Source organism: Ascochyta rabiei, chromosome 4 (genome assembly GCF_004011695.2).
Source record: "Ascochyta rabiei chromosome 4, complete sequence".
Taxonomy (NCBI): domain Eukaryota; kingdom Fungi; phylum Ascomycota; class Dothideomycetes; order Pleosporales; family Didymellaceae; genus Ascochyta; species Ascochyta rabiei.
Window position 1 is genome coordinate 895,898 of NC_082408.1, and position 18,984 is coordinate 914,881.

Here is an 18,984-nt window from a genome sequence, read left to right on the forward strand (position 1 = left end):
AGCGTGTATCTCAACAACGTAATAACATAACAGTTAGACAATTATAGAGTAGATTAAGCAGTATCTAAAGTATCTTTCTTACACGTGCGTGAGTTATAACCAGTCTCTCTACACCTTGTACAGCGCGCAAGAGCCTGGCAGCTGAGGCCTGATTGCTCGCCTCCTTAACGCTCTTTACGAGCAACCTGCTAATTAGCCTTACGTTAAGCAAGTATATCCTTGCTAGCTCCCTTTGTTAAGACTCCTTGCTTCTGTATACGCTTTTTCTTGTATTATTTCTGCTCTAATGCTACCTTATTAGCCTTCTTAAGGCTGGCAATCTAATCGCTTATTAGCTCAGTAGAGAGTATTATTACCTTAGCGCCCTTTTTAAGCTAATTAATTACTTTAATAATTAAGGCAGGTAATAAGCTCTTATACTAACATACATAATTATATATTAATATTAATTAAGCATTAAGCTTATGTACGTTGCTTAGCGTATAAGCCTCCTAGAGGGTCTTTATAAGAGTAGCAGGAGAAGGTGTACAGAGCTATACGTCTAGCTTTAATAGAACAGCGTCTAGCTAGAGGGGAACAAGGCCTACGCCTTAAAAAGCTAAGCAGATGTTAGCTAATATAAATAATTAATTAAAGGCTGCCTTAAACGCTAGTAGAAACTTAAGCTTAGTAATGTAGTTAATGTAGTAGCAGATTAGGCTCTTAATCTTATAACTGTACGCGCGCTTTAACAGCAAGAAGCAGCTAATATTAAGAGGCTGCAGTAGGTGTAATAAGTAAGGCAGCATATAGAGCGTGTAGATATTGTTCTCCTTACAGAGCTGCTTAAATTTAAGAGAGTAGTAGCTCTTGTGGCTGTTAAGGATAAGCAGGCAATGTGCGCCTACTACCTAAGCCTCTGTATGCTTAATAAAGTGCTTTAGCTACTTAACTCTAAGCTTGTTAGTTGTCCAGCTGTTGTTGCTGACTGCGATCGCCTAGTTGCGTGGGATCTCTGCCTCCTTGTACCAGGCAGACAAGTGGTATTAGCCAGTAAAGATAAGGAAGGGTGGGATTATCTAGCCAGCAGCGTTAATTGCAGCAATAACTGTTACCTACTCGCAATTGCTAGGCTAAACAGCTTTTAGCCTGCCTTTCCTCTCTAACCCTGTTATAATAAGCTAAGTTGTAATCTTACCTATTATAAAGCCAGCCTTGTTAAAGTTGTAGACGTTATTATTGCAGATACTGTACCTGGCCTTTGTCTGCTCTACAAGCTTAAACTAGTAGCTAATTAAGACTAGATTCTTATAGAGGGCTCTCTGCCTATTATACGCTTAGTTAAAACGCGTTATAAGACTCTTAGTATACTTAACAAAGTTACGTAGCTAGTAGACGCTAACCTGACCTGCACTGCGCGCAGCTAGTAGCTTATTAGCTATATTACGTACAGCTGCGTATGTAGGCCTAAATCTACATTAGTCTAAGTTAAGTATATACTAGACTATTACCTCCTCTTCTATCTAGGTTAACTTCTTTAAGTTAGGTTAGCAATCGCGTTAGGCAGGCTTGCCAGCGCGTTAGTGGCAGATTGTTCGTTCAGACACGTTATAGACAACAGCAGCATTACAATTACTCTGTATTTAATAGGAATTAATAGATAAGATAGCAAGCTAGATATCTGCTTTATTTAAAGCTAATATAGTAGCGCTGCGTTAAGCCATTGTACGTTGAGATAGGAGAGGTGCGCAAACTTGGTAGGGTGCGGCGCTTGCTTGTACGCGGCGCTCGCTTATAAAACACGTTAAGTTAATTTAAATACATAAACCAGAGCGGCATCAGCCAGAGAGGACGCTCGTAACACAGGATGGAATGAAACGACCTAGGTGCTGAAGCCATCGCAGTAAAACAAAAGTCGTTCACACAACCTGATCTGCGCATCGCAACGAGTCAAACCCCTAAGCAGTCGTGGTTGCTTCGCTAATGCGCTCTCTGGTGCCTTGATTCAATATGAAGTATCGTGACCAGCCATCTTGAGATGCGGATCACTAAAAGCAATTAAAAGCTCGTGAGCTAGACACAGGTTGTACAACGCACTGCATATACGTAATTTTCGTTCTCCAAACATACTCTGCATCTACTTGATAGGAAGCGCGCGATAATTGATAGAGGCTAGCACTATCCAAATGAGTATCAAAAACTTTCAGACCTGTTGTAGCTAGACAGGTCTGGTGAGGATTGAAATGGCGTCTACATTAATATGACAGCCAAAAATTCCATTGAGATTATTACGAGCTTTACCAGAAACGAAAAACCAGCTATTAGCAACTACTTCGAAATGCAATTTCATACCAACACCATAATGACACCCGTTCCATTAATACACGAAGAGTGATGTCTACATACCACTCTGGGAATATTTACAAAAGACTGTTACACTCATAAAAACACAGGTCTGGGGGAACGGGCTCCTCAAGAACGCGAAGCTGCTCAGCTGTCGTTGATTGATCAACGCCTCGCTTTTGATTAATTGATTTCGGGCCGCACACGATCTACAACTGGCTTTCTGTATCTGCCTCTGATTATGGTGGTTCTTCTGGACTTTTCTGTGCCTTCCCACTCTATTGCAGATAGTACAGGCGATGTATTATAAAACTATGGATAACATCGCGCTTGAATTGAAGACTCAGTACCTCTACGTTGCTTGTGGGGCGTTTGCTGCGTTATTGCTGCTGCTTAGGCACACCTACAGATAGAAGATTCTATAGTAGTGCCGAATGGCCATTAGATGACACGACAGTATCATGATTGAGCCGCATGTTCATCTGTAGTAGGATTCTAGGCTTAGCTGAAGCCTAATCTTTAACAAAGATACTGCACAAAGGTCATTTATTTCTCTAGAAAAGGTTGCAAGAAGCTGCGTTAAGTATTCTATATAGTGCTGTTTTAGTTTGAATCATACTAGCATCTGTTATCAATAGAGTACCTAAACTATAAATAGTATAATTGTAGGCGTTTAAGAGTAAATGAGAAGCTATATCTCATAAGAACACTACCATTAGTATGTTCATGTAATGAGAAATGACACTTCTGAAATACCCCAGACGTGTACGTATACGCCTCAAATGTAATGTGCGAAGCAACTGGACAGCACAGATACAAATTTGGAGCTAACTCTTTATATTTAATTACTGTCAACAAGCAGCATTTCAAATGTCTTAGGCTCCGATACATGAACTCATGTACGGCAGAGCCTGAACTGCTTAGCTGAATGAAGCAAAACTGGTATAATCCACCTTTGTGTGTACATTTTGTCGAATATCGTAATTAAGCGGCCTTCGAGCGGGTGGTTTGCTTGCACCAACTCCATTGTTTAGCTGCATGCAGTCATACTGCACACTGCCGTGGTGCTCTGTATGGCTGAAAAGTGGTTACTGTCATGTAGTGACCCCACTAAACACAATCCTTCGTGCGCACAGCCTACCTATCGCACGCAGGAACAAGCGAAGGTAAAACGATGTGGCGGTTCTAGAAGCCTGTCTGTTACCCACATCATGATACCGACAGCAGAATCCACAATCTTTCCTGCCTTGAGCCGCACGAACTATAAGAAACCTCGATTCCTGGCACACATTGCTTTGTGAGGATCTGACACGGTCGGCCAACTTAACAGAAATGGCTTTGTCACCAATGCAACATCAATGCAGCTATCGACCGGTTGAGAACATAGTTTTGAGCACTTTTGCAGATTATTGGCTGCTACCCACACATCTTGTCTGCTCGCTCGCAGTAGTGATGCTGCTGCTCACTCAAATCAACGGGCGAATGTTTCTTGTAGCCACCACCTCCAGCAACGCACCTCCGTCTGTCTTACCTATCTACCAAACCAACGTTACGACGCTATTGTCAATATCGATTGTAGTTGTAAGGACACTGGCCGGAGCTTGGCTCACCTTGGCTGGATGGCGTCTGGCTTTCATCGTGCTAGAGTACAACGGCACGACTCTGAAAGGGTTTAGTCGCCTTGTTCGGTACAGAATTCCACCAATGGACTCATCCTCAACACCACTATTTGCCACGTTATGTGTCATATTCATCATCTCGGTACCGGTACAATTCATCTCACCTATCATCACTGGCGCTGTCAGTTGGATACCCAAGCTTGCTATGAGCCCTTCTCAGCCAGTCAATGTCACGCATCCTGGAGATACACCTGGATGGACATACCATCGCGACTATGAAAATAGCAGGTTCTACGAAGTCATGCAAGCCCTGGCGCACTCATCGCTCGCCACCACCGCGAACTTCAGTGACTCCTCAAGACACATTTCTCGAAGGCGTATACCTTCTTTGCAAGGCTTTCCAGCGAACAGCAGTGTACAAGAGGTCATTATGCCTTACCTGAACATCGAATCACTGGAATGGCTACAATCCTTAGATGAGATACTTCCACACATGGACTTGTTCAAGAACGTCACTAGTAATGATACGTTCAAGCTCAGCATTATTCCATCCGAAAGAATGAACCCTTACTTTCATGGCGGAGATCCTGGCCGCGTCACAATTGCATTTGCAGAAGAGTGGAGTCTGAAAGGCTCTTATCCTGCAGCAAAGGTCGTCAGAGGCGAGCATTATGTGGTTGTGTCCACCAATGGCAGGCAAAAGTGTGGTGACCCGAAATCTGATGATCCTTTCGGGCGTCTCAACGGACTGTACCATCTGGATGCACGAACAGGAACTAGCCGTTTCAACAACTGGCATGACCCATCCTGCTATGTTATTGCTCGTATGGAGTATTCTGCTGGCATAGTAATTTGTCGAGATTGTCGTCTGGGCACGGGTGGCATTGTGGAGACAACGCTGCAAGACGAAAGCGTTGTCATAGCAGATCCACTTGCTGAGCAAGCGTTGAGGATGATGCCTGATGTGCTAGCTTTGATGAGCGTCTCGCACAGTTGGCGAAACTGGATGCAACCTGGAAATCTCGACGATTACACAAAAGGCATGCTCTCCGTCGCATACCAAGCCAGTTGGAACTCCATGGCCAATGTCTGGTCGAATGATACAACAATGCGACGCACTGCGCTTAGTCTACCCTTCCCTGCCCTGACCGCCTCCATAACAACATGGCGAGTGTGGACTTGGCTCGCAATGAACTGTTTGCTGACCGTCTCCGGTGTCATTGTTGCCATCCTTCAGAAGCAAGCATTCGCAAAAACAGTGCGCAACCCCGAACTTTCATTGTTGCTGCTTGATACGAAACAGCTTATTGAAAAAAGTGCGCCTGGCTTGTGCAACGCCGTACAAGTCGACAAAGAGGATACTGACCTGCGTATGAGGCTGCAGTTTCAGGAAGGACACGAATCGTCGCACCAGCATCCGTACATCGAAGTCCAAAATAGCACATATCGCCGTATTGCTCAAGATTGCTCGTTTGACACGCTTGTATATTAGACGAAGAGGTAAGAGGCCACGAATAGACTTGTGTTATAGCAGTATACGAATAGACTAGCAGACATAGAAGAGCTTGAACCCTTACCCTACACACACGCAGCTGGCCTCAACCAGAACGTATGTGTATTTGTGTGGGTTTTCTGTGTTTGTGTGAGAGAGAACAGGCTTTTAAGCGGAAATCTTCCCTCCTTTACGTCGTTTATATAGTTCGTGGGTGTACCTGAATGCCGCCAACAAAAGAGCAATTGCCAGCAGCCCACTGTTGAGGCCAAATGCTCGTCGATAGCGAGGCTTGTCATCCTCCTGAAAGAGCTGTGCTCTATATATTGCAGCGATATTTGCGCTCATAATAATCCTGGTTTCTATATTAGCTTAAGCAGGCTTGAGTGACTTGCGCACTTACATGGCCATCGCCAACGACCTCTCCTCCGGATCGCGGCACGCAAGCGACATCCAAGCGATATTTAGAGGGTGAGGTAGATTGGCGAATATCTGCGTCCAAACGACTCCGAAGTACCGTACGCCGCGGTGATTAATTTCAGTGAAGATTCGGTTCAGGATGTAACCGAACATGTGCATGCTGATACCGACCATGACTGTTTCGCCCCGTTTATCACTGGTATTGGTTAGCCAGTAGTAAGTACGGCATCATGATGCACCTACAAGCGATCTGAGACATAGCTCAAGGCGTACGATACGGGGACTTGAAGGAATAGGCCGACAGAAGCCAGAGCGTTGCTGTTCAATGTTGCGAAACCGAAGCTGCGAATGATTGATGGGCCGTAGGTGTCGAAGCCTCGAAACGGACCATTATTGAAGAATGTAATAAGAACATGAAGCCAAACGCGCCAATTACCAAACTATCAGCGAGTCAGTTAGTGGTCTTATAGAAGTCTTTGATGTCATGCGCACCGCTTTCCGAAACGCGTCAATTCCAATGTGTTGCTTCTTACTCGATTTCTTCGGATCGTCAAGCTTGACACGGTTTCGCAGAATGTGTAGTTCGCGTTCAGTGAAAAAACTGAATTTGGGGAGGAACAAGCTGTGAGGATTCTCTATCGAATCTGGCAGCCAAAAACCCATGAATATGCCGCTTGCGATTGTAAAACCTCCCATGATGACAAACAACCAGAACCAGCCCGGGTATCCGGCAACACCTTTCATATGAAGGATGCCTGATAGTCATTAGTCGTTGATACAACATGAGGCATCTGCCTTGACGTACCATATGCAATCAGTTTGGCAGATGCCTGTCCAAGTTGATTGCCGAAGAAAAATATCATCGTTCGTTTCGCCGTCTCTCGACGGGTGTACCAAGTCGAAAGAGTCCATAGACCCCCAGGAATGTATCCCGATTCGGTTACTCCAAGAAGGAAGCGTGTAGCAAGATAGCTTGAATGGTTCCTTTGCCACGCTTGAAAGGTGCTGACAAGTCCGAACAGGAACAGCTGGAGCGTAAGCCACTTTCCAGGTCCAACCTGTTTTAGCGGTCAGTGACTGTGTCTTTATAACATGAACAGAAATTACCTTGTAAAGGGCTATGTTCGATGGGATCTCGAAAATTACAATGCCGAGCGAGAGCAGCTGCTGTCCAACGTTGAATTGAAACTGCGTGATGCCCACATCTTTCATGAAAGTATCCGTGATGGCATTGGCGATGTTACCTCTATCCAGTTCTGGAGACCGTCAGCATTGTCAGACAACACTGCATGCCTTGACTTACGCAGACAGAAGAAACCCAGAGTCAAGAGTGGCAACAAGATCAAGTCCAGCCTGCAAGAGTTAGCCTGGAGATAACAAGGCATGAGGTGATCTCACTTCAGCTTGGCCTGTCTTTCCTCTTCTGGCGTCCAGTCATTCTGCACCAAAAAGCCCTTCTCTTCGCCCACAAGTTCAAGTTCGCCCTTGTCGTGGACGCCTTCCTTGATTGTTGTTGCCATCGCCATTGAGATTTTGGCGGTTAACGCAGGTACAGGCCGGCGGGCTCTGGTTAACGAAGAATATCGACATAAGTGTCAGGCATGTTTAATACATATAACCTCTGTTTGCAACATGACTCCTACCGGATAGAAAAGAACGTCTCTGCATACTGACGATATCGCCTGTCAGCATTGCGCGATTGTTGAAATGTACCCTAGCCGGACTGAGAAGCTTTTTGCAGTGGGGCAGAGCGTCGCAGGATTGCACCCATGTACTATGATCTCCTGCAGAAGTAGATTCCTATGGCTAGTGCATTATAGTGGAGAGATAGGGGCATAGCAACTCTATTAGGTATGTGTGTTCGGAGATATTATGAAATTTCACCCAATCAGCAGACCAGCACTTTTTACAGCCTCTGTGCGCGTGCACTATAAACATACTACAGTGTCTGAGGCGATCTCTGACTACTGAGCAGCCCTTGCTTATCATGGAGTCGCAGCTGCATGGATGGTCTAGTTACTTCGTGATGCACGCTTATTGGCTGTTATGCCACCGGTAGCGAAAGTGGGTGGGTTAAAATTGTCCGATAGCTGTCAATCATCGAAATGATTTTGAGGAAGGTCTACCAGGTTGCAGACACAAAGAGCGGAGTTCTGCCAAGATACCGAACGCGCTAGAACGCGCCAAGAGTCCTGTGACGGAAGGGGTGGGGCATTGGAAGCACGTCAATCTCCATCTCACAAACGTTTTTGCACGATAAGACACCCCAACGTGCCATGCCTCGTACCGATGTCCGGTATGACACGAGTCGCGTCTCGCTCATGATAGAAATGAATATTGTTCCTGGTCGCCGCCACCAGACTGTCGACGCAACGCGATCAGCGACACCAAAATGAAGACCTTGTCTGAGGAAGAGCTCACAACAATCGTAGGACAATACTTCGCTCCGAAGGATTTATATCACTACACGAAAAGCCTACCTTTTCTCGGAAGCTTACAATGCGATATAACAAGTTTGACAGCTGGCCAATGGACGGAAGTTGTCATCATCTACACTGTAGGCGGCAGTGGGCTGGCGGATGGAGCTTGGATGAAGGGAACGTTCAAATTCTACTCAGACTGGGCTCTCTTTCAAACATCGGACCCCAAACAGGACAATCATGTATCAGCCGAATACATTCCGGGGCCGTTGAAGACCGGACAAACGCCTGCCACAGTACAATCGCTGGCTGTGCGTTTCGATCAGAAGGGTCATGAACGGCCGTTCCAGAAGGCTGTTATCATTGACATAGTGGATGGCTATCTCAATCCTGGCGACAAGATCGTAATCCGCCTCGGTGACCGTAGATGGGGGGCGAAAGGCACACGTGTGCAGACTTTCGTTGAGGATAACTTCTTGATGAGATGGTACATCGATCCTGTTGGAACATCGAGATTCGCTGCCATCAAACCGGATATCGCAATCCCAATATTACCTGGTCCTCCTGTCAATATCAAGGCAGTCACTCCCCGCGTTGTGCAGCCTGGTACAGAGTTCACTGTGCATCTGCACGCCGAGGATCATTGGGGAAATGCGACAAAGGATCTTATGAATTACACAGCAAACGCTCAGATAACAAAGGAAGGGTCTTCCGACGTGATTTGGAACGAGCAATGGCCTTTCAATCCTAGTGGTTGGACGATTGCGAAAGCTTCTACAACATTGCCTGTGGCTGGGGACTATATCTTCAAGTCGAGCATCGTGAACCCTCATGGTGCTGTCATTGCCACTGAGTCACAAATGATTACCTCCGAACCTTCCCTCCCCGTTTCGCGACCTCTCTTTGCAGATCTGCACGTACATTCTGACGATACCGTTGGCACGAACTCCACCACATACAACTTCTCATATGCTCAGCAAATTGCCGGTCTCGATGTTGTTGGCTACACAGCAAACGACTTCAATATCACGAAACAGCGATGGGATGCTACCTTAGATATCATCAGAAAGGTCAACGCGGACGGCGACTTCGTGGTATTTCCGGGCACGGAGTGGTGCGGCAATTCCGCTGCTGGTGGCGATCATAATGTGGTATTTCTTGATGATCCGGCTGCTAGCGAACCCGAGTTTTCCTTCGACAAGCACGGTAACGTTGCACGAAGCTTCGAATGGAACGAGGATGGACCTGCGAAGCTCCTGCCCGGCGCCTGGCCACTGGATGAGGTCTACGCAACTTATGCGCACGTTCCGGAAAAGCACCTCCTCATCCCGCACGTTGGTGGCCGTCGCTGCAATCTAGCCTGGCACCATCCCGAGCTCGAACGACTTCTGGAGATTGGCAGCGCGTGGGGTCTCTTCGAGTGGCTTCTTCGCGATGCTGTGAAGCGTGGCTGGAAACTTGGCGTATGTGCAAATTCGGATGAGCATCGCGGCCGCTGCGGCGGCGGGGTTCCTGGAACTGCAGTCTTTGGCACAAAGGGTGGCTTGACGGGTGTACTTTCCCCTGCATTGCACTGGAAAGATGTCGCTACCACACTCCGAGCTCGCAGGACATTTGCGACGACAGGCGAGCGACTTGTTGGCCTGGTCAGTGCCCGCCATGGCACCGCGCTTCAAGGCGATGAAATCGCTATCTCTGGAAACGAAAAACTGTCGTTCAAATACGCTTTTTATGGCAATGCAGGCTTTTCTTCGGTTGAAGCCTGGGACGCTAACGGCATTGTCTTCATTCGTGACCTTCAGCAAGAAGCCTCTACGTCCACCAAAGCTTCAACGCCCACAAAACTGCGCATCGAGTGGGGTGGTGCGCGCGTTTATGACCGCTACAAAGAAGCGATCTGGCATGGCGCAATCCTTATTCCCGGCGCCAAAATTTCCCACATTGTGCCTTTTGGTGGGGTGTCAGTTAATCCTGAAGACAGCATCACAGTCAAGTCAGTGGACCACGTGGTGTTCCACACGCGCACGTCTGGGGATTTCGATGGCGTAGATATCTTCTTTGAGGCTGATTCTGGTTTGCCACGTGAAGTCAGTGTTACAGGGACGCTCGATGGGTATGTCAAAGTCGGAAATGCTCTGTCAGGAAATCCGCATAAGTCACAACCTTCCTTCAATTTTATAGCCACTCGTGACGAGTTAAAAGTAAAGGCTGGGAAGCATGTCAGCATCCTTGGTGGTGCGGAGTTGTATGTACGCGCTGAGACTTTGTTGGATGTACGTCTGCCGCGCAGGGTGGAGGGGGAGATTGAGATATCAAATGGTTCACACAGAGCGGATGAGCAGAGAGCAGTGTACTTCGTAGCAAGAGAGTGGAATGGCGGCAAGGTGATTACCAGCCCTATTTTTGTCAAGTACAACCGATAGCATACCGTAACAATTCTCATAGCTAGCGAGCTGGTGTTACCGCTTCAGCAGCATGCTTGATAGACATGTCCACATGGTGAGCCTTGGAACAAGTCCCTTGATAGAAAGCATTGCGAAGCCAGGCACAGTACTTGAAAACATAGGGCATCCGTAAACAAACAAGTTAAAAGTCTCTAGAGTAGAATGAGACGCGCGCACTTCGTCCATAGAAAAGCGATTAGAACCAGCCAGTGTATTTGATAGGACGGGGGTAACTTTTGGCCAGGGGATAGCAGTCTTTAAAATCAAGAGGTTGTGTCTTTATTGGCTCAGGTGCGAGTATCTGTTAACTTTCCATAAGCACAATCTCGTGGGGTTACAGGGTAGCTTCTGCATTTTGCGTAGAACCTGGATTCAAGCCCTACAAGGGGCTTGCGCCGAGCTTCAAGCTTCCTCCGATCCGTCTACTGCGCAGTCCACTCCTCGGAGGCCGGGACTATCGCTCATTTGATTCCAAATCAATAGCTTCAACGTGGTCTCGGGGGAAAAATGTCTGTAAGTGAGGGTGCAGTAAAGCGTAAAGGTATTTACAGACTTACTTCTCCGTAACAAATCGCAAACATCACTCGAGTGAGATAAACAAACCTTATGGACCAGGCTGTAAATGCCAAATTTAAGGCGCATCATCGTGACCTAATCAAATTTTGGTGGCGTAGCCACGTCAGATAAACTGAACTGTTGGGTTCTGGATGTGCGCTCAGCCAATACCAGGGATTGTGAGGGTGTAGTGTGATAGAATTACGCCGAATCTTGCTAAATATTGCGTCCAGCTGAGTATGCACCCCTGTGATCGTCTCTAGGGTTGTAGGGCAGCGATCAGAACGGTTTGATCGAGCAAGCATTTATTGAAATGACGCCAGACGCGTGGCGTTGAGGCCATACTTTTCGAGCTCACGTTGAATACATCGAGCTTTGAGGTAACAAAGCGCAGATGGGGAACGGAGCACAAGGCCCTGCTACCAGAGCAGGGGCCGAGTACATCTAGAAGGATGCTTCGGAGAATCTACATCATATTTGCTGTCTTAGAATTTAGAAGATGCAATTCTCGGGAAACTGGCCATAGCCGAGCGTGATTATGCAAAACGTGCATGCTACAGTACTGTGGTACTCAGTAAGCACTGTACCTGACATCTATACTCAATAGGATTCACAGACGTTGTCGACTAACATACCAAGTCTGAAGGTGACAAACTATCATAGTGGGCGGGCTGAGCAGGCCTCATCGCACTGATCACCTTAGCTAAAATCGAGGCACAGGACGATGCTCCAGTAGTGTTATAGGCGTTCTTAATAGACCAGGTACACCGTGTAACCTAGGAGCAATAGTGCATCTGTAAATACTTTCCCTACTGCGTACACAGATAAAAGCAGAAGTTTTAGCGCCCTTATTACAAGTGCACTTATAATAATAGAAGTAAAAAATGTGCCCCTAAGTAGACTTACTCTCTTTACTAAAACACGCTTATATCTGAAGAATATTGAAGATCTGCTTATGTTTTCCTAGGTTAAAAATTTATTACCTCTTAATACCTGTGTTGTGGGGTGTGTACCTGGTCCTCTGAGAACAAACCATAAATCTCAGAAGCCAATTAGTACTGTCGCCGCCAAGCTATATCGCCTTAACAACGAACCCATGTACCGAAAGTGTGGCAACCAAAGCTGCAGGTCTCGGGCTTCATTTTGGGAGAAACAAATTCGAAGAAGAGAAAAGGTTATGATTAAACCCTAGTTTAATGCAAATATGGGGTACCTTGTCCGTGCGGGTGACGCCTGGATCTGCGTACAGTGGGCTTTACCGTCGTTACGCGTTAGGCAAGACAAGTAAGGCTGTTCCTTAGAGCACTCGGGCAATTTAAAATCGGTCGCAGTCCAGCTAAAGACCTTCAGAATTAGAGGGTGCAATGGGCGGTTGCGTAAGGGTACAGCAAGTAGCCCTTGTCTAGTTCCCCTGAGCGCACAAAGCTCCAGCACAGCGTCGTAGCCTTCCTGTAGCTAAAAGTTTTCGACATGCTTCCCATCAGACTTAGTCGTTGCATTGGAAACGACGATGGTGGTCTCAGAATCGACTCTTATGTTTTCCGTTGACTCTGAACGTAAGCGCTGCTGGTCTGCCTGACGTCTAGAAGTCAGCGGCCAGCTCATTTTATCAGATCGTTGTAGCTCGTGGCCTCTTCCTGACAAAGGGTTTAGATGTGACCCCGACACGGTTTCAGCGACAGAGCCACTTATCCATTTGAACAGAGGTACAACAAACGGAAACGAAGCTAGGAGATGTTAACAGATCCACACGGTGTAACAATTGGGGAAGAGACGTGCACATACCACAGATGATGCCAGCATTGCACTCAACTGCCCCCCAGACTGGAACCATGCAAGCGATGTAAGTGAAATCGCCCTCACCATTGAAATGAATGATATTTCTTAGCCTAACAATTGAGCATGCAAGTGCTAGAAGACCCATAGCATACGCTAGAACTAATGTTACTGTAATGTGTCAATACCACGTATGCAATGCACAACGTCCATAAGCTTACCTTTCTTCTTTGAGGTGATTTGAAGCTTTCGCATAGTCGGGATTGGGAGCACGAAAATAACAATGTCTAAAAGCGTATTTATAGAAGATGTGAAGAAATTCACGGCCATCATGTTCCAGCATCCCTGCAATCTTTTAGCTGTGCGAACAAGAGTATGACGGTGCCGGTAACAAACCTTGGGAAAATTCTCAGGGTCCCACGCAGCATTCATTGGAACGCATTGGAAGATCGCAGCCTGTACAGCGAGTTAGCGAGCGGCCTTTCGACCAGCAGCGGTAGTACTTGCGAATACGGTGAACAGGGTGAATATCAAGACAAAGACGCTAATCCACAGAATCACCCGCTTTTGCATCCCAGGTAGAGCAAGCTGGTGGAACTGGACAAGGATGCTCAATTTGATCAGGCTGGGAGTCTTGTCAGCACTGTAGCAGACCTAGTGATCAGGGAGGGTTGCTACTCACCCGACCAGCGCCTGATAAGTCGTGTTCTGCGCTAGTCCGATCTTCATACTCTCTACAAGCATTGCCGGACGAGCGCGTGAGTACTCAATGTGCTTACCCATCCCGGTATGGATCTGGAAGTGAATCAAGATGCATGAGGCGACATCGACCAACACTGCTGTAACGATCAGGTCCTCCGACAGTGTTGTTCGTCGGGCTCGTAGGAGATACCATCGACTGAATATTCTACGCGATTTGGTCAGAGTAGTACCTGTGATGACAGCAAGGCCTACAAACCTTAGTGTGACGATGAGAATCGCGCCGGCAAGGAACAAAAATGTGATGATGTAAAGTTTAGAACCCTTGTTTTCCTCCATGTACCCCGGATCCCCATATACAAGCATCCTTCTTACAGTGCAATAGATTAAAGCTCACAGGAAACTATCGTCGTGCGCGTCACTGTGGATCGAGTGAGAACAGAAAGGACTGAACGGTGCGATTCTGCGTGTGGGGACTGCCAAGGTAGTTGCTTTTCTGAGACTGCACGCTTAGCAAGATCAACTGAAGGCCTGTCCACCCCGAAACACGGTGTTCAAAGGGTTTTTGGGTTGGAGGTTTCAAATGACAGCTCGTAGAGCACATTGCTAGTGTGGCGGTGTCGGACTACTCCCCGACCAATTTCGGCTGCACAACGGGCAATTGAGGTGAAGCGGCGCCATTCTTCACTCAGGAGCCAGCTTTGGCAAGCTTTTGCATAATTCACTACCTGGAGCGCAATCTGTCAGGCGTAGTTCAAATCGGCCATTCTTGCATTCGCCAGTCCAACGCAGTTTAAGAGCTTTGCGCACATGGACATGGACTCTGCGGAGATTTATTCTCCTGCCCCTGTCCGGGTGAGTCGGATTCACACCAGGCCTGCACAGACATGACCCCGCTTTGCGCTAGGTAGGGCGCCATCCCCGAAGTCTCACCGCAAGTGTCCCCGATACAAGTCACAGCAGCCAACCACAGCATCCAACGGCCACGAGCCTCGTTCACTGTGATGATGTTGACGTTGCCTCGCTGCTGTCCTCGCTGCTCTATACTATGGTACATGCGTTTGTACAGCCTCGTTTGCGCCAACAGGTGCTGACGGTCTAACGACTTTCCCACAGCTAATGAAGAAGGAAGGACACATCACATAGCCGCTATGAGCGCACTGAAGTCCAACGAGTCATGCACTGACACGCTGGTGTGGTGGGCATAGTGACTTCCAGTCCAGGCTCTGATCGCGTCGAACGAGTGTATCTTTACACTGGGCCCAAACCTCACGCACGTGTCATTGCTCATTAACGAATATCTAACAAAGCGTGCAGCCCACACTCGAAAAAGGCGTACAGGTCGAACTTCCAGAGTACACCGCGGTCGGCAGGGCGCCCAAAATAGCGTGCCATCGGTCCTCGTCACCGTCGATCACTGCTATCGTCGTCATTGACCCCTGCAACGTCTGCGGAGAAGAGCATTCCGGAAGGTGCAACGGTGATCACTATCTTCAATGTTCGAGCCCCTGGGGGGAGTGCTCTGTGCGCCGTGCCCAACACCGCCACCGTACCGCTTGCGCTTTCGCTCGTCCCTCTAATTGTTGTAATGACCGCCTCCTTCTAATTGCTGTATTGACCGCCTCCTTCCAACAACACTCAACCCTGCTCTTCGTACGTACCAAGTGTAAGACCGAGCACACAAGGCTCTACGAAAATGGAGACAAATCCGCGCCAGGAGACCACTACGAGCGTATAACGTATACGGGCACAGCAACTGGCTAGCGCGAGGCCTCACTGGAGACTGACCTGTTTCGTCCTTACACAAGACGGGTTGTCTGAGTGGGCTGAAAGCGTGAGTCTTCGCACTAAGCAGTCAGTGATCTCTCACAAGAGTGACAACTGTCGGAAAATCCTAGGTATGTCAGTCTACTCAGGCAACCCCCTTATTGGTATCATGAGCATGCCAATAGAGGAATAACATTTTCCACGTGCTGATACCCCATTCGAAAACCGCTCGTAGCTCTCCTGGAGGTATACTCGCTCCTTCTACCGCAACTGTCGGCTCAAATAGACTGGTGATGTTGAAAGAGGCATCTGAACCAGAATTATAGGTCAAACGTTCTGGTACACTCAGACTTGTTATTCACATGATTAAATACCGCAAGACTTACTCTAGATCAGATTACTAAACAGTTTAGGACTCCCAGGTACAATTCTGCCGATGTGACGACTATACTCAGCTACAGGGCTGCTGCTGCACATCAACTAGCTAATGCCCTGCAATGGATATTCTTCCAGGGCGGCTTCAAGCGCGCTGAGGAGACGGACCTATGTGTTCCAGAATGCGTCAAGCCTATTGGTCCGCTCCATGGATTACGTAAGTCTGAAAGATTTACAGATGTCAAAGGCATCAACACCACCAACAGATTCGCGGGACTCGTCATTGTACCGGCAAAAGAAGATCTAGGACTCGCTAGTGCACACCGGTCACTCCGCGTAACTCGTTAGGGCAATAGCCGTCCTGCAAGTCTCCTGTGCCGCCGAAGCAGAGAACAAGAGCATCGGCTACACGCTGAAAGTGCTCAGCAGACCGTTTTGAGCTTCAGGGGTTGAGAGATATCTTATCGCTCTTTGTAGTGGTGTGATTATAAATGTAGTCAGATGCATATTGGCGAACGGGCTCTAGTTGTCAGATCCGCGTATCCTGGGAGTACTGTGGCGGCATGAGATGCACGAGCAATTCTTGCAGGCTACGCAGGGGCCCCAAAAGCTGATTTTCGGCATTATAAGGCAAGCGGAGTTGTTTAACCCCCTCGCTAATTTTATAGGGGTTGGTCATTCTTATGGAGCGGATTGAGAGGCTTGGTCATAAACTTGGCGGTCGGCACCCCCCAAGCCATGACGGAGCGAATCCCGATCTAGTAGGTGTTAATAATAATCTCTAACTCATGATATTAACATATATAGAAGATCATATGGACCTCTGCAGACATTTGGCGCTACGTGGTGAATTTATCGTGAGATTTGTTGCGCAGATGTTTGAGGCATCCTGTACTGAACCAACCACCTACAAAAAGATGGCGGACATCAAACAGTCTATTACTATCTTAATTAGTCTATTTCAAACCCTATGTAACAGCATTGTGTAGGTATTAGCGAAGGTGCAGGTAAGGACATACGAAGGGGGCGCAAGGATCGTTGTTACACGCTGCATGGCTAGGGCTAGTATTTTGCAAATTACCTATAGTACCTTAGTTGCGAGATTATTAACACGAGCATACTACAAGCACATGTAGATTATCTAGCATATTAGACATACGGTGTAGCAGGACGCTTTGGTGAGCATCTACCTAAACTAGGACTAACTAGGGAACGGCTCATACGCACCCCTGTCTGAGGTTACACGTACTATGGTCTCTGGCAAAAGTAGAGTCCTATCGCCAGTGCGATGTGGAGGACAAGCCGAGGCTTAGCAAGTCCAACCTTGGAGGCTTTCTCAGCTTTACACTAATTAGCAGACATGTTCTCTCTTTGTTATCTGTAATAGAATGTGTGCACGCTTGTTATAACCGTTAAAAGGCGGTCATTAAAAGGCGGTCTGCACAAGACCCATCGCACTAGCCATAGGACTCTACTTTTGCCAGAGACCATAGTACAACTGGTTACACACAGACACAGAACGAGCCGCAATCTAGCAGGCTTGATTGATTCGACAGCAGCGATTTCTACTGACCACATAGTCTCTGTGGTCTAGAACCCTCCACGTTGTATTCCATGCAAGCTACCGGACGTAAGTATCAATTTTCAGAGTAGTAACTTGGTGTCCATATTAGTACAGTGTCTCTCGTTGTATAAGCACAGTAGGGATGACATAGGTAATACCTAGCTAGCAAGGCGTTGCTTCGGTAGCATTTCGGGCGACCGAAATAAAATACGGGAAGTTCAGACCACGTACCTTGCAATTAATTAGAGCAAAGGCCCTTTGTAATACAATTGGTCATATTTACAAGAACGAGCATTTCACGTTCTTTACATTATCCAACATCCACATTTACTCACAGCACCAACGATCTATTCTTCTCTCTCTATCAAAATGCGCTTCGTACTCGCTGCTATCATTGCTCTGCCCTCCGTGCTAGCATGGGACTCTAAGGTTTGCAACGGTGTAGGCGGTTGCAACACGGGCACTTCGTTTTCCGAAGACCCGTTCAGGTGCCCTGACGGATCGCGCCTGAACGTACAGCAAACAGCCAGCAACATGAACGCGGTCGGTTCCGGTGATTACACTGTAGTCTCTAAAGCTGAGTTTCCGACTACGTGTCTGGACGGAGCCAAGCCAGGCTCCAGCGATACTCTGGTAGTAAGTGCACACAGCTACAGCCAATGTCATGTAATGAACGGATTTTAACGGGTGCAGCTTCATACCACCGAGTTTGGCCAGAAGGCGTACGTCTTCATCCACGAGTCTTGTACTGTGACCAACCCAATTGTTGGTGATTGTTACAACCACAACCCGAACCCTTTCAGGTACGTCTAACCGCTTGCTCAACTACACACGGCTCAGGCACTAACTGTTCAAAGCACTACACTCTGCCAACTTGTTGACACCAAGGGCAAAGACTGTGCCAAGAACACTAAAGCTGATGAATGCGAAAAGTGGGGTACCAGCTGCTAGATATAGGCTTTCGACGCAGGGTGAAGGGTTACACACCAGTTAGGCAGAGGAGAACGAGCATGTACCATAGTCAATGCTGCTCAATAAAAAACCTGTCTACTGAGAAAGATGCTGTATCACTAATTGAGCGTGAAACCTTATCCCCGACAGTGAAAACTGCAACCGTGAGTGGACCTTCTATCACTCAAAACCGGTCAATTTGATTGTGTTTATACACAGAACAAATTGGAGCCAAATTCGACTGAACAGGTCGAAGTGATCTGAATCCGCTAAAGGACGCTTTTTGCTGGCTCTGCCCTTTGCTTGCCAGTGATTAGCTCTTCTCATTCCCACTCGCATCTATGCGGCTTTCCAAAGATAGTCGTGTAGACTACAACTCCAGTAGGCTCAATTTCTAAATATGTTTAGGTGATGTTTCTCCTACGGCAGTCTTCGAATTCGTTTCAGTACTTTGGAACTATGTAACAGCCATTAAATGACTGTGATTTACTGTGTCAAGGTCACGGAAGCACGATTTGTTTTTCTTAGCTTATGGATAGATAGAAGCGCTGACATGTCGCGAGGTAGTAGATAGTATGGG

The 18,984-nt window shown here is 47.4% G+C and overlaps 6 protein-coding genes across 7 annotated transcripts, besides 7 other annotated features; 4 read left to right on the forward strand and 2 right to left on the reverse strand.

Annotated features, from left to right (window-relative positions):
- Positions 1-72: 72 nt before the first annotated feature.
- Positions 73-1,792: a mobile genetic element.
- Positions 417-450: a tandem repeat.
- Positions 631-872: a mobile genetic element.
- Positions 631-887: a mobile genetic element.
- Positions 709-872: a mobile genetic element.
- Positions 718-872: a mobile genetic element.
- Positions 1,793-4,026: 2,234 nt separating the features above from the next.
- Positions 4,027-5,433, forward strand: EKO05_0002721 (uncharacterized protein; the record flags this gene model as incomplete). Its single annotated transcript, XM_038945122.1, has 1 exon — positions 4,027-5,433. One exon carries the CDS (start codon positions 4,027-4,029, stop codon positions 5,431-5,433), a length of 1,407 nt encoding a protein of 468 aa, XP_038801310.1.
- Positions 5,434-5,601: 168 nt separating this feature from the next.
- EKO05_0002722 (uncharacterized protein) lies at positions 5,602-7,379 on the reverse strand (the record flags this gene model as incomplete). The annotated part of the gene is made up of 8 exons (XM_038937837.1): positions 5,602-5,788; positions 5,837-6,049; positions 6,097-6,293; positions 6,346-6,608; positions 6,659-6,911; positions 6,961-7,109; positions 7,157-7,206; positions 7,252-7,379. The coding sequence occupies 8 exons, from the start codon at positions 7,377-7,379 to the stop codon at positions 5,602-5,604; spliced, it is 1,440 nt and encodes a 479-aa protein (XP_038801311.1).
- An 866-nt stretch (positions 7,380-8,245) lies between these two features.
- On the forward strand, positions 8,246-10,696 carry EKO05_0002723 (uncharacterized protein; the record flags this gene model as incomplete). Its single annotated transcript, XM_038945123.1, has 1 exon — positions 8,246-10,696. One exon carries the CDS (start codon positions 8,246-8,248, stop codon positions 10,694-10,696), a length of 2,451 nt encoding a protein of 816 aa, XP_038801312.1.
- A 2,031-nt stretch (positions 10,697-12,727) lies between these two features.
- EKO05_0002724 (uncharacterized protein) lies at positions 12,728-14,113 on the reverse strand (the record flags this gene model as incomplete). Of its 2 annotated transcripts, none has more annotated exons than XM_059635980.1 (6): positions 12,728-12,847; positions 13,136-13,219; positions 13,270-13,393; positions 13,445-13,504; positions 13,556-13,673; positions 13,731-14,113. In XM_059635980.1, the coding sequence occupies 6 exons, from the start codon at positions 14,111-14,113 to the stop codon at positions 12,792-12,794; spliced, it is 825 nt and encodes a 274-aa protein (XP_059491963.1). The 2 variants fall into 2 exon arrangements, with proteins under 2 accessions (XP_059491963.1, XP_059491962.1); XM_059635979.1 differs by having other exon boundaries at positions 12,728-12,999; positions 13,058-13,219.
- A 1,888-nt stretch (positions 14,114-16,001) lies between these two features.
- EKO05_0002725 (uncharacterized protein) lies at positions 16,002-16,196 on the forward strand (the record flags this gene model as incomplete). The annotated part of the gene is made up of 1 exon (XM_059635981.1): positions 16,002-16,196. The coding sequence occupies one exon, from the start codon at positions 16,002-16,004 to the stop codon at positions 16,194-16,196; it is 195 nt and encodes a 64-aa protein (XP_059491964.1).
- A 941-nt stretch (positions 16,197-17,137) lies between these two features.
- Positions 17,138-17,384: a dispersed repeat.
- Positions 17,385-17,822: 438 nt separating this feature from the next.
- Positions 17,823-18,404, forward strand: EKO05_0002726 (uncharacterized protein; the record flags this gene model as incomplete). The annotated part of the gene is made up of 3 exons (XM_038938002.1): positions 17,823-18,089; positions 18,147-18,256; positions 18,311-18,404. 3 exons carry the CDS (start codon positions 17,823-17,825, stop codon positions 18,402-18,404), a joined length of 471 nt encoding a protein of 156 aa, XP_038801314.1.
- Between the last annotated feature and the right edge of the window lie 580 nt (positions 18,405-18,984).